At 36.9% G+C, this 16,248-nt stretch overlaps 2 protein-coding genes across 2 annotated transcripts in view; one reads left to right on the plus strand and one right to left on the minus strand.

Moving 5' to 3' along the window:
- Positions 1-15,911, plus strand: part of OFD1 (OFD1 centriole and centriolar satellite protein) — a 29,761-nt gene extending 13,850 nt beyond the window's left edge. The window contains exons 14-23 of the mRNA XM_066313875.1: positions 448-578; positions 958-1,069; positions 2,540-3,142; positions 5,375-5,507; positions 8,329-8,429; positions 11,837-11,956; positions 13,114-13,268; positions 13,849-14,019; positions 14,636-14,706; positions 15,722-15,911. Of these exons, the coding sequence (XP_066169972.1) occupies positions 448-578; positions 958-1,069; positions 2,540-3,142; positions 5,375-5,507; positions 8,329-8,429; positions 11,837-11,956; positions 13,114-13,268; positions 13,849-14,019; positions 14,636-14,706; positions 15,722-15,767 (1,643 nt within the window). The 3' untranslated portion in view covers positions 15,768-15,911. The remainder of the gene's footprint in view (positions 1-447; positions 579-957; positions 1,070-2,539; positions 3,143-5,374; positions 5,508-8,328; positions 8,430-11,836; positions 11,957-13,113; positions 13,269-13,848; positions 14,020-14,635; positions 14,707-15,721) is intronic.
- Positions 1-16,248, minus strand: part of GPM6B (glycoprotein M6B) — a 510,804-nt gene that overhangs the window by 388,114 nt on the left and 106,442 nt on the right. The window lies entirely within an intron of this gene.

Genomic DNA, 16,248 nt, shown 5'->3' on the forward strand with positions numbered 1-16,248 from the left:
GAAATCCTGAATTAAAGATATCCCTTTCACCCTCTGAAAACAGCAGTGCAATATTTCTAACCATGGCATTAATATGGTTAATAATGGTAGAAGAACATCACATTATTATTTAGGTGCTTGTCTAACTCCAGTAATTTTTAACAAAGTATTTTTCATGTTATAGGAGATTATAGGAGAGTAGAGATGTGTGTGCAGTTATGTAAGATAAGGCTATGTATTTTTCTTCCAGTGTAGGACAGTCTGGGTTTATTCTTAAAGGACTACACCAACAAAGATTTTGGTCCTTTGTAAAAGGAAGACGAGAAATGTCCCCAAGTACTTTATTCAGACAAAGCCTTGTTTTGTTCCTAAAATCAAATCAGCTTTACATGTTCAGGGGTTATCATATAGAAAAGTGCACACTTGTTATTCTTTGTCTGAGTGTCCGGTGTTTTCCTTTTGGGGTAGAGCTGTCCCAGCCCTCGGCAGAGTACCTGGCCTGCCAAGTAGAGCTGAGGAGAGTGGAGCATTCTAAGAAGCTGGTGCTGGATGAATTTGAAAGTCATAAGCAGATGTTGGAAAAACAGCTACAAAGTGAGGTAAATTATTATTTCTAAATTATTTTAATCTTTTAGTCTTGCTGTCATCTCTTTCACAATTACCCATCTGCCTGTGCAGGCTGTTTGGTATGCAATTACAAGAATTGTTTGTACTGTGCTTATTTTTATGTAAACAACTCTAAAGAAAACAAAACATCACATCAAAAAACTATCAAAAAATAAAACCAACCCAACATAGCAAAATAAGTTTTACTGAGTCACCAAATTGTCAGTGCTGACTTTCAGTAAGATAGTATGTGTGTGTGGTCTGACTGGACCTGAAAAAAACCCAGGTATTGAAACCAGATATTCAGCCAGTTGAGATGATTCTTGTTGTCTGAATTATGCTGGTTTTTGTTTTTCTCTTGATTTCCTATAGATTGAGCGTTGTGCCCAGTTAAAGACCCAACTGTTAGACTCTGAAGCTACTGTCAGGAAGTTAAATGTGCAGGTTGAAGAACTGAAACTGCAAGTGAAACAAACACAGGCAGGTTTGTATCTTATGCAAGAGCAATCATTTATGAAGGAAAAGTATAAGAAGTTCCAGAAGCTTAAAAAAGCTGCAGTTGCATAGAACTAACACATTACCAGGGAGTAGATTAAAATTTAAAATCAAAATGTATTTAAAGCCTGGTTTAAATAGCAGACTCATTACAACATTCTTTCAGAAAACAAACATACGGGAGGAAGGGAAAATAACTCCTCCCTGAGCATTTGCATGTTTTTATTGTCTGTTTTTCCTCTGTATAAGGACATTAATGTTTTCTGATAACATAAATGGCATTTTCCAGCGGGCAACTTGTGTTTTCATGCATTTTGATTCTTGAATGTTCATAATAAAAATAATCAATTTGAAATTGGATTTTGTACCTCAAAAATTTAGGTCTGACTCTTAAACAGATTTAGTCAAGTCTAATAACTTTTGCCTAACTTATGCTTAACTTATCTCATATGGGCACTAGAAACAGGCACTTACATAAAGCAATTTAATCTGCTGAATTACATGAATTACCCACATAAAGCAATTCTTTCTGCTGAAGAAATGTACTTCTAAAGATGCTTGTCAAATTGCTAATATCAAGTATTATAAATGAAGGGTTTGGTATGTATATTTAATGTAAAAATATGGAATTCAATTCTGCAATGATTGTACATTACAGATAGCAGGTATATGCAACTGTATATGCATATATATGCAACTGTGGTACACATTGGTATCATTTGGAATTGGAAATTTGTTAGTATCAAAATAACAAATAAGTATTTTAATTAAATGACTGAAAGTACTGTAGGAATTTTTATTTTACATCAGAGTTAATGAAGTCATTGAAGAACCATTTATGTAGTATAAAAGCAAGACTGTAAATTTGCTGAGAAAGATGCAGCCCTATTGATTGGTCTTTTGGGCTTGTTGAAGCATGCAAGTACAAGGAAGCAGACAACTCCAAAACATTTAATTTAACTGACAATTTTATAGTACTTTCAATGTAAACCAAAAACCAAACCAAAGATTTTCTATGTGCTGTGTTGTTTTTCTCCAAAATTAATTTTTATTTAAATAAAGGGAAACTGTTAAGACTTGTGACACGCCCTGTGTTCCTTAGACTTAAATATGATTAGATGTACTGTGTCCAAAATGGTAATGTTTTCATGTTTATTTATTTACTTAAACTTTATTTAAAAAACAGGATTGTAGAGTACATACTTGACAGTAGTTTTTTGTGGCAGAATTATATATTTAAAAAACAGCAGTGGTAATTTTTAGCTTTGGAGTTGCATTAAAAACACATTTAAATCAAAATTTCAATTAAACCATTAAATTCTCAAAATGTAACCAATTCCACGGTAGGATAATTTTGATCAAATTGGAATTGAAATGCCGTGGTTTACTGTTTTTGCTTTGCTGTAGGCCTCCCTCTGTCTCTGTTTGGTGCCACTCACTTTGTCCTGCTCCCCTTTAGCCCTGGAGAACGAGGTGTACCGGAACCCGAAGCCATCACTCGTGGACCGCTCTGTGCTCGACTTCCTCGGTGACAGGGTGGTGCCCCCCGACCTTTACGTGGATGGCGCCTTCCCCAGGCACCCGCTGCTGCCCGATGTGGGGACAGTCACTGGGCCAGGGCCTGCCTGTCACCTGCAGCCACGCAGCGCTTCCCCAGACTCTGACCTGGACTGCATCGTGCAGGCCCGGGCCAGGGTGAAGGAACTCGAAAAAGAGGCTGAGTACTTGGAAGAAGCCTACAGGAGTTACCAACACAGGGTCAGGCAGAATGCAGCTGTAAGCAGAACGCCGAGGAAGATGCAGCCTCCTTTAATTCTGCAGTGTCCTCTTAGTAGATACCCTTTGACTACCCAGCAGGAACTGCTAGAGGATAATCCCAGCTCCCCACATTCCCCTCTGAGCAGTCCAAGAGGTGAGAAACACATCAAAAGAACTGGGCAGGTCGATACCTTCCAAACTCCCCTTACACCACCACACAGAGGAGCATCTTCTTCAAGGCGCCTTTCTTCTACTCCCATTTCCAAACCAAAGAGAGACCTCAGTAACAAGAAAATTCCAGATGGTAAGTCACAATTGTTAATGGGGTGGAGCGGTGGGTTTTACTTACTGTTCCTCTTGTGCTCTGGGAACAGAAAGATTTAGCAGTGGTAGTCATTCACTCGTTATTTACAAAGATGCAGGAGAAATCAGGAGATGTGGTTTTGCAGGAGACAGGAATATACCGGCTGCTTGGAGTATTGCATCTTCCAGGAAACAAATACTGAAGAAGTAGGTTGAGGGAAGTTGAACATGCTCTAGGGGAGCTTTCAAGTGAAGACTACACCATATAAATGGCTACAAGTGTAACTTTATTGATATACAGAGTTTCAGTCAAAACTTGCTATTAAGTGTAACTACTTTGCAACATTAATTGCAGTTTCTTAACTCTCCTGTATTTCTAACCTTTCATTTAACTGTTGTAGTTAAAGTGTGTGGCTGAAGATGTCTTTGGCTTTTCTTAAATTGAGCTTTCCAATCGGAAAGGTCCAGATTTCCTTTGTTTTAGCTGTGACATCTTTATAAAATACTCCTAAGCAATTGTAAGGGGGAATGATTTAGGGTTTGAAAAATTTTAATTTGCTATTAATATCACAGTTTCTAATAATTGTTTAGTCTTTTTTTTTTTTTCCTTAAGGACAGTACTCTGAAAAACAAGCACAATAGAAACAATTTTTGAAAAAAAACCCAACCCTGTTGTTTCAAATCTGCAGTACCTCTGCTTTTTGAGTGATGCATTTTTTTCACCTTTGCTCAAAGTGGATTTAATAGGATGAAAAAAAGAGACAGTAATAAAATAAAAAGGATAATGATCAGCTTCTCCATGAAAAAAGGTTAAATACAAGGGCAGCTTAGTTTGGAAGAAAGATGGCTGAGATGTGCTGTGGGAAATCTGGAAAACAATGAGCAATGTGAAAAAGGTAAAAAGGGATCAGTTGATTACTGTTTCACAGACCCCAGAAAGGAAATAAAATTAAATGCTTTTTTCATACCATGAGTAAGTTGTGTAATTTATTCTTCTGTGGAAACAAGTATAGATGCAAAACTTCACTGTCAGGAGGATCCAGAAAAGCATAGATTGGAGAAAGGTTGGGGTGGGTGTTGCCAGAAGTAAGATACAAGCATTCTCCTTTTTCAATTTTGGTTTAGTTTTGTTTGGTAATGGGCACTGTTAGAAACAGGTTACAAACACTGATTGATTGTGTCTGTTCCTGTGCTTCTGCATGTAGAGTATCATACTCTGTTACTAAGAACATCTTTGAGACTTGAACTTGAACAAAGCAATCTTTCATGTTATAAGTTCTCCCTGTCAGCTTCTGTATAAAGTACCCACAGACTATTTGTACTGCACACAGAAAAAATCTTTTATAATGCTAGGGTTTTGTTGAAAAATTAGGAGATGTTAAAACTATAGTTGTGTGCACAACTTGAACAATCCTTCCTGTCTGTGTTCTTTACAGAAGCTAGTTACAGGATGGGAGATTTCGTTTTTGTTCAATTGGCTCTGTTCTTTGCTTGATGCACAAAACTGACTGGTTCTGTAGAGGAGTAAGAATTGAATAACAGAGGAGTGCATTACCTGACTCAGGAGTCACAGAAATGGAGTGGTGTGGAGTGTAGGAGACCAGGCTGCAGCTGGGTGATAGGATATTAAGATTGGCTTCAACGCTAACTGTGCTGTCAGTGGGATTTGTCAGCTCCCACTTAGATTGCTTCCCCAGTGAGGTGTCTCTTCTCTCTCATGAGTCTTCTGAGGAGTGCTTTTGTATTGGTGTACATATATTATTCTTCTCTGCTAGAGATGGCTGATGTACGATGTGTGGTTTTGCTAGAAAAGTCTTAAGTCATTCTGGAAGCTTTTGTGGAGCTTTTTGGGGCTGTTGGAATTACCAGCCTGAAAAACTCAGGGTAAATCTAAAGAGGTAGAAGACACCATGCATGTGAGTCTGAGATTTTTTTTTTCCTTTAAGTGAGGTTAAGTGCAGCTCAGTTGTCAGCACCTGTCTCTGGAGAATGAAATGAAGTGTGTCCTCCTCAAAAACACAGTTGGCAGATCCAACAGCTGTTTTTACAGCATAATCTGCAAGTTGAAGGATTATGAAGTTTTATCTTTTCCTTTAAATTAGCTCATGCATTTAACTTTTCCTTCCTAAGTCCATGCACATTGAACAAATAATGCATGTATTATACAACCAGCCTTGTCTGAGAAATAGTAGGACAAATAACTAATACGAATGGTGGGATTTTTATTCTGCAGACATCAAGAGCCCATCTCTTTCCTCATCACAGCGGAGTGTTGACCAGGTTCTTTCTCCTATTTCAAAGCCATATTTGCATTCATCTTCTGAGTCTGTTCCTTCCTCACCATCCAGTCATGGCCAGAAAATCAGGTAACATTGTTTACAAAACAACATTTTTAACCTGCTGTTTAAAGAAACATTTATCTAGTTGCTCAGGGTGATAGCTGCTTTTACAAAACAAGCAAGCCATTGATTTTATAAGTGAAAACTTTTCTAAAGATGAATAAGGATTTCCATTTTAAATATCAAGTGGGACCTAGTTATAAAAAAATCCAAACACTTTGGCTTGCTCTGAGCAAAGCCATGTCTCTTTATTGTGTCTCTATTTTTCATATCTGTGACCTGACTGATGAGCTTTTGCTAATTGAAGCATTTGAATTTCTGCCTCCTGTTTGAGAATTTAAATCAAGGCAATTGTACAGTCTCACTTCATTCATTAACAAGCTGTAATGCTAAATTTATTACTTATTTTCTGTCTCTGAAGAGCTTGTTCATGTGTCTGTTTTCAAAGTAGGATTTTCCAGTCTCCTTTGCATGTGAGAATGGGATGGGTAGCACAACTCTTTTTTTTTTTTTTTTTTTTTTTTTTTTTTTTTTTTTTTTTAAGATCTTTTTAAGGTAAATGAATAATTTTGACAAAATCAGGATGCATTAAAATGACTTCTCTTTCATCTCTGTATCTCCTATTTCCATGTCTGGAGTTCTTCTGTTCTTGATGGGCAGTGTTGCCTACACTCACCAAAACTAAGAATCCTGAATATGTGTCTTCAGAAGCAGCTCTAGGATTTAAGTTTTAATATTTTTCCCTAAGAAGATACAACTGAATTGTCCTTAACCTACTAGCCATCATTCCTGATTTGATGGCTGAAGAAAGATAGCTTGGACTGGGGCAGCTCTAGCAGGCATTTGTAAATTTCTTAATTTGTTATCAAGGCCTCAACACACATTTAATGCAGAGAGGGTCTCTTATCTGGTTAGAATTCTGGGAGAGCCCTTATGCTTTTTGTCTTCAAAATAACCTGTTTGGCTGTTTAAGGACTGTGAGGTCAGTTTCCTTTAAGTATTCCCCTGAGGCTGTGTCTCCTTGCCTTACCCATTGACATTTTCTGTGGTATGTCTCAGATTTCTTGTACTTCTCTAACAGACTGTAAAAAGTGAAGCTCGAATGTTAACCTTGCATGTTAAGGTGATAGGGGGAAATGCTCTAATCCTGTGAGGGACTGAACTTCTTTGAGGGATTCTGTAACTCCATCCTGCTTGAAGTGTGACCAGTATGAGCAAGTTGTTTTGCAGAGGACAGACCTGGGTCTGGGAAGGCAGCTATAGTTTGTTGTTGCTTTCTTGGGTTTCTTATGACAAAGCAAGGGTAAAAGGTCCCAATAATTGTCTTGAACGTGCTGCTTTCCCAAGACTTTCTTAAAAGAAAAACATTCTTTTGTTGCGTATTTTCTAACTTCATGTGCCTTGGACTGTTTTCTGTTACATGAAATATTTGAGAAATGCATGTGTGGGCTTTTCCAGTTACTTACTCTCATTATTAGGCAAATGCCACATCACTGATGTGTACTGTGGGATTAGTTTATGACCTGTAGACTTTAAGTGGCAATGGGAACTTCTTTAAAAAGGAAAGAAAAGCAAATATGATGCTGTAACATCCGTGACAAGCCATTAGAAGTCAGGCCTCAGTCAGTGGGGAAGAGCAATTGCTTCTGTGACTACAGGAGCTCCTTGTTTATTTATGTTCCAAGAGATGAGTGGTATGAAGGAAGCCAGTAAACACAGACAGGAAGACTAGAGTGATAAGGCAGATTATTACCTAATTTTTTATTTATTTGTTTGTGTAGGCCTGGAGAAACCAATTGAGGGTTGTTACTGAGGCAGTGGGTTGGTTCTCTGTCTTTCTAGCAGTGCTCCAGGAACACAGTATTGAAGAAAGTGACATGTATGTCCTTGAACTTTGGAGCCTTAGCAATTATTTAGCACTTGACCATTTCTGTGAAGGAAAGACTCAAAATATGAAATAGATTTCCAAAAACTTGAACTTTCATTTACTCTGTCCTATTTAATTTACAGGGTATTTTTCCCCACTGACATCACTGAACTATCCTTCTGGCAATGCAGATTTATTTGTCTGTGCCCAGATTCACTTTTTGTTTATGAACAAATCTCTTTGTTGGGGATATGTTTTGTATTGTTTGTTCTCCACTTTTGCCCCATGGAAGATCTCTATTCCTTAGAAATTGTAAGCACAAACAGGCTGTGGTGAAGAGCACCAGCTGGTGTGAAGTAAGCTCCTTTATGAAGTGCTGATGCTGAATTTCATTAGTGACCTGCACTCCTTTTGCTATTCTGGTTCTGGTCAGAGTTTAGTAGCTGGGTCACGTGGGGGACATTGTTCTTTCACATTATCTTTCTGGTGAGATAAATGGGGATTTAGAATGAGGGCACTAACCCCATTTTGATAGAACCCAGATTTTCACCCCTGCATCTCTGTTTTGCCAGACATCTAATCCTAATACATTTCAAACACATCTGTTAAGATGACATCAAAATGGGAATTAAACTGTAACACAAAGCTTAAAAAAGCAAATTTCTTAATTTCAGTTGACTGTCACAATTAATTGTATTTCTCCTTTTTTATGTTTTTTTTTTTTTACTCATTTTATTTTAATGTAATAATTTTATGTCACATAAAGACCTTGGGGAAAGGCTGAAGGGAAATGGAGGGGACTTCTGGTAGAAGTTGGAGAGCTGGATTTAAATACCATAAATTTCAGTCAGAAAGTTTCATGGATCTTAGGTTTGGTTTAGTCTGTTGCTTAGCTTGTGAGTGAATTTCAGATGGGTATTTGCTTAGAAGTTTAGCATTTATATTTATTAACTTATTTATATTCTTTCTTCTTTTTTTCAGACTTCAGAGTCAACAAACAGGTAAACAAGATTTCAGTGATTTCCAGAAACCGGAGAAACTAAGGTATGAGGATCTTGAAGAACACATTTATACTCTTGAAGGTAAGTTTTAGTGCATTTCAGACAATTTGGTTAACACCTTATGGCTTAGCAGTTATAGGACAGCTGTCTTCATAGTTTTAAGACTGTAGTTGGAGAGAAAAAATTCTGACTGATTTTGGAATTAGGGAAGACAAATATTTCAGATGTTGAGGGATTAATTTTCTTCATTCTTGCATCTTTTAGATAAATGTATGTAGTAACAGACATTAAATTGAGCTGTTTTTGAAATTTGTAACATAACTTTGTTCAGAAATCCTGCCTAACCTTGTTCTGATTAATGCTATAGGTCTGACAGTTGATTTGGAATGTTTTAAAATGGTATAGAATTTTCTTTAAACAAAAAAGTATACTAGAATGTGCACTAAATTGAAACTTTGTTATATTTTGAAGCTTTATTATATTTGCTGCATGAATTAGTACCAGGTTATAAGTCTAAAGATAAATTTCTGTAGCTGTTGCACGCACTCCTGGTTTTTCCTTCAGTAACTCAAACAGTAGTTTAAATAGTAGTATGAATTAGAAGTTGCTGTAGGGTGTGTGTTAGTGTGGGAAGAGCTCTTGCAATTATGCTGTCCTTAATCAGCATTTCTGAGTAGCTCTGGAATGTGTGGTTCAGTTACTGAAACCCGAATTTTGTCCTAACTTTTTTTTTCTCTGAGGTCAGTATTTTATTTATTTGCATTTCTGCTCTCTGTTGGTTTTATGCTGTAAAATGTTTCCTTCTCTCCTTATGCTGCAGGGTTAGTTTTCAAAAATCTTTTGACGTAACTAAGGTAGTGTAGGAAGAGGAGGGTAATCAAACTTGATGTCCTTTATAGCCATTTGTATATGGAGTGAGAAACAGAAGCACAGTTACTGGCCTTAGTTTTTTCAGCATTTGAGTGACATCCTGATGTTGAACTTGAGCAGCCTTATCTCCCACAAAACTGTGGGTTTAAAGCAAGTGAATTTGTCAATGAGAAGGATGTGAACAGCCAGCTAACCTTTCCTGTTTTCTGCTTTCATGAGGTCTGTAAAGTCCTGAGGCTTGGCAGACATGTGGCGTTGTCTGGTGTAACTTAAACTCATAGTTGTTGAAGAGATTGTGATTGTGATTGTTGTCTGGGAGAGTTAGGGATATTTTCACTGAAACCAGTGATTGCAACTGGTGTGAATTTTCCCTGGGTCCCAGACTGGCTTATTCTTTTGGCTGTGATTAGGTCATATGGATGATGGAGTGGAGCTCTTGCTCACTCTTCTGACCCTGTGAGAATATGGTTTTCAGTATTTTAAAAGCAAGCAAACAAAAGAGATGTTTGTTTAAATAGCAGATGTGCTGATAGTGTTTAGTGATAACTAGCAGAAGATAATGCTTCATCTGTGCATTTCTCTCTGAAGCTTTACTCAATACTCACTTGGTTTTATTTATCTCGTTTATTTCCTTTTTATAAGCTTTAAATGCATTATTTGAATGTGAACCAAGCCTGTAGCCACTATTGGCTTCTACTCATCTCACATTTTAATTAGACTTATATTTATTTGTTTAATTTTGTATAGGAGACCTCTTGGGTATACATTACATATTTCACTTTTATTTTATTACATATGACAACAGACTGTCATTTTCTTGGCAATTAGGGCTGAGTAGATGCTGTGCCCAAGCAAGGTACTAATGAATCATTTGGTGATTTGTGGTGGTCAATAACTCTTAGAGGTCACATATGCTGATGATTTCTCAATCAACAGTACTTTGGTTGAGTGAGCCTGTATCAAAAGACTATCTCAATATATAGGAGGAAATCAGACTGGCTAAAAAAGGGGAGGAGGTAGCTCAGGAGAAATTGCAGGGAAAGGGGAATAAGAAAGTAAAATCTAAGAAGTAAACATAGAAAAAGATATAGTGAAGGATGAAGTTGATAACAGTAAAAAAACCAATGACTTAAAGGAGATCCCAGAAAATAGGGAAGTCTTTAAGTCCTACTGTGAGTGAGTTCCAGAAAGAAAAGATCCGCAGCTTATCTTGGCAGCAATTGCTTTTAGGTGATGTGCTCAGCTTAAGGGAATAATACATCTCTCACTGTCCACCCTTAAAAAGGGAGTGAAAGTGTAGTTACCTTTTTTCTCCTTTGCAGAGCATTTAATTTGGTTTTTTACTATTAATAATTTTGGTTTAGGTTTCTTTGTTTGTTTATGTTGTTAGCAGTCATTTTGAAGTTAGAAGTAATATTTAACCAGGACAAATTTATGAAAGGAATTTTTTTATGATTCAAAAACACCTGATGCTTATTAGAGCCTCATATGGAAATAATGTTGTTGATAGCTTTATAATTTAGAGAGAAAACAACAAAACAGAATAGATTTTTCTTTGAGTGTGATAGCCCATTACTTTGGTCTTACCAAGTACTCCATATAGAGAATTTATTTTCCTAGGTGAAGCTGGTAGGAATTCTTCTTGCTTTTGTAAGAAACTGAAAACATTTTCCTAACTTAGTTAGAATGACAGCTTGACAGAAATTTTCTCTTATGCTTTCATCTATAGTTCCTTTAAGAGAGTTTTAATTTAAAGAAATTCCAACCATTCAGAGAGAGAGAGGCTGATAAGTTTGGTTGCCTTGTTTTTTTTCATGCAAAGTATTTCAGTTGTATTATGATGTGAAAAAGAAAAATGCTTGATACATTGATAGTATATGAAGGATGAATAACTGATGTTTTCTAAAGCTAAAGTGTTATGTAGGACATCTGTGCTATGTTACACAAAGGGCTTGGGAGAATAGTCCTGTGTGTTTCAGGTTGGCTATCTAGAGGTAATGACCACATCTTGTTTTAGCTCTTTTTTAATATCTCCCATCAAACGAGATAATAGCAGTCTGCATACTTTGCAAATAAGTAATTTAAAACCAATTGAATATCATAGCAATGATCAAAAAGGAAGGACAGTAATTGTGGTTTTGTGAATTCAGGGCCAACCTTGCACAGGGAGAAGACAGTATAATGTAGAATATCTGAGTTAGCAGCATCCCTCCTGTGCACTGTAGATAACAAGGACCCCATTAAAGAGTGTGTGACCAAATAGTTAAAGATTATTTTTATATGCATAAAAACGATGAGCTGAACTTGGACACACAGTTTTTCTGTGACTTCTATCTTGATTATGTGAAGAAATGAAAACATCTTGGGTTTCTGTTGTATATTTCTTCAGTTTTGGCTTTATAAACAGATGTGTTCCAATAGCTAATTTCAAAACTAACAATTCTGTAATTAAGGAAGCAAGTACAGCCTATGGGAGATCATCAAGTTGAAGGGAAAATGCTCAATTAGTGCTGATATTTTGTGTTCTAATTTAGCCATTCCCACACTCTGTGTCCATTGCTGTGCTCCACTTTTGCAATTACAAAATAATGAAGCCATTGTTCCAATTTTTTCTCCAGATCAGGGGGACATTCCAGAGGAGTGTGAAAGTGATGTCTTGCATCCATCTGGGGACATCGTCGATGGAAACTGTGTCACAGCCCCTGTGCCAGCAACAGCCACTTCACTGCAGGACTTCAGTGAGTTCTCAGCTCAGACACAAAAGAAAGTACCCTTTTAAGTGTCAAACATGTAACACAGAAAGACAAATATTTAAGAGTCTGTAGGTATTTAGGCTGGTGTGGTTAAAAATTTTCAAGAAAGCGCCATTTCTGTCATAAAGAGAAAGGAGTGTTTTCCTTTGCTTTTTTGGGTGAGGATGACTTTTTTCATCCTGGTTTTAGTTAAATTTGCTTTTAATATAAACATTTTGCCACCCATCCCACCTTCTGTCCAGCCTCTTGTGAGATGATTATTTTTTCTTTAGGATAATTATTAAATATAATTAAATATCAAACAATTATTAAGATAACTTAATTATTAAAATAATTTTAAATTTTAATTATTAGATATAATTTCTGCTCTTGAATGAGGAACGAGACATTAAATATCTTGAAGTATTTTATGTACTGCTTGTCTGGATTTTTTTTATTCTTGGCTCTGTTGGTGAACTGTATTATCACAATGCAGTTTTAATTCTTTGGCTAGATGAGAACAGTATCTCATTATATATAGTCAGCATATGCTGCTTTTCTAATTGTTCTAGATGGAAACATTATGGTTCTTTTTATTTAGAGAAGAGCTTTCTAGCTTCTCATGATTCCCAGTCCTTAGTTTGCCCATCTCGTTGCTATCTAATGCTGTTCTTAGCTATCTTTCTTAGATAGCTAAAAAGCTATCTAAGCTTTTTAAATACACTGGTCACATCATCAGTGTGTCCTGCAATTATTTTCCAAGGGGTTTTAAATGCTTTGCTTTATAAGTATAAAGAATTGTATCCAACCACATTGCAGAGGGGGAAAGACTATAGTAACGTGGACTTTGGGATAATAAAAGTTTAATGAGAATGCCCGTGAAAGGAACAAGAAGTGCACAGATCTGTCAAATCTCTGGTCTATACTTTGGCTCTACTCCTTAACTCTTGGTGAGTCATTTATCAGACTGAAAAATGTTTTGAGGTGGGAAAACACATTACCCCATACCCAAGGATAAGTTCAATGTGTGTACAAACAATATATCCAGGTGTTTTTCATTTACTGTTAACGTTATACAGGAACCTGGTACTTATTTGGATGCTCTTGTAGTGATTACTGAACTACATAAATCAAATTACAAATGTTGAAATAATTTTTCACAGCGGTGCTGGATCAAAGGCAGACTGAAGAACAGAACAAAGAAGTTGAGACAAACTTAGAAGAAGAAAGGAAAGCAGGAGAAGAAAGGAGAGAGAAAGAACAACAGGAAGCTTTGGAAAGCGAGCAAAAAGAAGTGGAAAAGCTTAACAAAGAGGAGGTAATTTAATTAATTTCTGACAGTAATGCAGCTTTGTAGTGCCTTGCATTTTAGGACTGTTATATGTGTTACTTGGTTAAAGGTAGATTTGTATTCCATGAAGTGAAAGTAGTAGAGGTTATTTTATGTACTTTTGTGATTAAACAGAGTCTCACTAGGGTGTTTCCTTATGCCAAGTGACTTTTTCACTGGAAACAGATGCCTTTCCTTCCCTGCTTCATGTAACTGGAAGCTACAGTTTTATGGCCACTGTCACCATGCTGTTAGAGCAAGCTGAACATTTGCTGTCTCTGCGGTGTGGCCACTGCAGGTGGGACACCACCAGAACATGTTGATGTCCATCTGTTAGGGTGTCCAGGGTACTCTGGGAAGCAGAGGGTATAAGGAGACCTTGAGTTTGCTGAAATCCCTTTGAGCTTAAACACTCCATGTTTAGCGTTCTGGATTTTTAGGTCCTGTTTAATGCTGTTTAGACTAGTGTGTTTTACTGAGTTTAACATGAAATTCTGCATGTATTGCAGGTGTATAGTATGAATGTACTTTTCTAATCAGTATTTATTTTATTTTTTGTGTCCTAAAGCATGTCCAAGACTCAATGAAAACAGATGAAGAAATAGAAGATAAAGAGGGAGTTAAATCTGACCATAGTAACACTGGTGCTGAAAATAATGTAAAAGATCCTCCTTCCAATCCATTAGAAAAATACATGAGAATAATTCAGCAAAGCAGAGAGCAGGAACCGGCAAACAAGGTGATTATTTGGGTGACAGTCCCAAAAATATCATGACCAAATTTGTGTCTTGCTAGGCATACTTAGAATTAAAACAATTTTCACATTTTTTTTCTTCATTTTTATAAACTTTATGAAACAACCTGAAGAGTAGAGTGTTTGGATTTGTATTGGAAAAATGTGATCCAAAAGAAAAAACACTGAAAACTTTCTTCTGTAAGGGTTGCTGGTGTCCTCTGAGTGGGGCGTTTGTTAGTTTGTTTTTAAGGTGCTAGGACAGTATTTAAATGTCTTCCATTTTTAGCTTAAACTGCATTTAAATACAGTTTGAACCTACACATGTCAGGTTGTGCTCCTCTAACACAACAGAATTTATTCTGGCAAAATGGAAAATTGGACTTTTAAAGGAAGAGGTATGGGTGGACAGAACTTCAGTGAAGGAATGTAGGATGCTTTTGTTCAGACATGATCCCAAAGTGTTACTGTTCTAGATCCAATGCAGCATTTGTAGAAATAGGGTCGGTCCTTCAGAAAATGTTGATTTTCGGTTATGAGCCTTTAAAATACAGATACTGTTATTAGGTCACTTCAACTTTAGAACTGGTTAGAGAAAGTGTCTTTTCCTCTTGGTTACCAGGATTCAAAAGAAGAAGAAATAAAAGAAGTGTCACCTTCAGAAGGACTTCTATCTACTGAAAATGATGACAGGTAAGGCTCATGTATTAATCCCTTCTAGTACTCCATATTAACAAATAATTAATAATTCTAGATTAATATATAGTTTTAGTATTTAATAATAGTTTTAGTAATTATTATGTTAACAGACATCTGCCTCCTTAGAAACCAAAATAAATTATTAATCAAAAGCAATTGTGTCAGAAAAATTGAGGATCTTTCCAATTCTTGTACATGCACGTTAAGCACTGTATGGAACTCACATCTGAGAGCTCAGATCACTGAATGTCCTGTTCCAGTAGTTATGGCACTCACAGCTTTTTATCTGCAAAGGAACAGCATCCAACTTCCTTCCCAGAGAGCTGTGTTTGAGGGATTGTTCTTGGGTGTTGAAACCCTGCGTGAAGGTTTGCCTGTGCTGCACCTCACCACAATCTGTTCCTAGCTTTAATTTTTCAGTAGCATTGTGGACTTTTAAGACACTTTCAGAGATTCAGTTTCACATTCAGAGATTTTGTCTGCCTGCACTGAGTTACAATAACCCAGGCTTTTCCTCTGGTTCTCTCTAGGCATTGATAAATACAGATACGTTTTAGTTGCTTGCAAGAGAAAAACCAAACAGTCCTCCAAGTCTTTTACGTTTATTCAAAGATGTAGAATTGAAAATAAACAAAAAATGTGGAGCAGGTAGAAAAAAACCCCATAAAGGCTCACCTTAACCACAGTAATGTTCACTATTAGTTGTGTTGTTAAACACAACAGACCCTATCCTGCTGCTCCCGAATTGGCACCAGTTGCGTTGTTTGCACTGGCTGAGCACTACAGAAGATAGTTCTGCCTTTTGAGATATAGGTGATGGCTTTCAGCTACTGAAGGCCCAAATGCTCCTCCTTAGGGCTGGTTTTATTGCCAGCAGTTCACTGAAACAGCAAGAGAATTGCAGCAAAGGTAGTCTCTCAACTCCTGTTTTAAAATGAGTATTAGGATTTAATATAAACTACATTGGACTCATACCACATTCTTTTCCTCCCTCCTATAATCAATATAGTGTTGCAGACATTTCTCATGGAGACGTGGATGAAAGCTTCTGGTGAACAATAGCTACTGATTTTTTAATTTTTATTATTATTATGATGATGAGAGATATTTTCAAAGTAGCTTTGTGTCTGTAAGAAGTGTTTGGCACCAACACTGCAGGCTGTGTAATTATAAATTAATAAAGCTGATTTTGATCTGTTTCATTGCTTCAGTCATTGACTTCAAACAGGGAGTCCTGATTTGTTACTAATCCAGGAGGAAGCCCTTGGGTGGGGTGAGAGAAAGAACAAAGCAGGGAACAGAAACTGATCAATATGTTTGGGTAGATCTGTGTTGGCACTGAATTCCTCTAAACTTCATCAACTTCATCCAACCCCCACCCCCCAAACTCCTTTTCCAAAAGGTTCAAAGTGTGGATAAAAGGAACAAAAAATCCCCTCATCATCACCTGCTTTTAAAGGTGTCCCGTGGAGGCACTTGGCTCACACAGGTTCAGAGTGACAGACTCAAACTAAGGTGTCCCTTCTGCTGTGTGGC

Source organism: Sylvia atricapilla, chromosome 2 (assembly GCF_009819655.1).
Source record: "Sylvia atricapilla isolate bSylAtr1 chromosome 2, bSylAtr1.pri, whole genome shotgun sequence".
Taxonomy (NCBI): Eukaryota; Metazoa; Chordata; class Aves; order Passeriformes; family Sylviidae; genus Sylvia; species Sylvia atricapilla.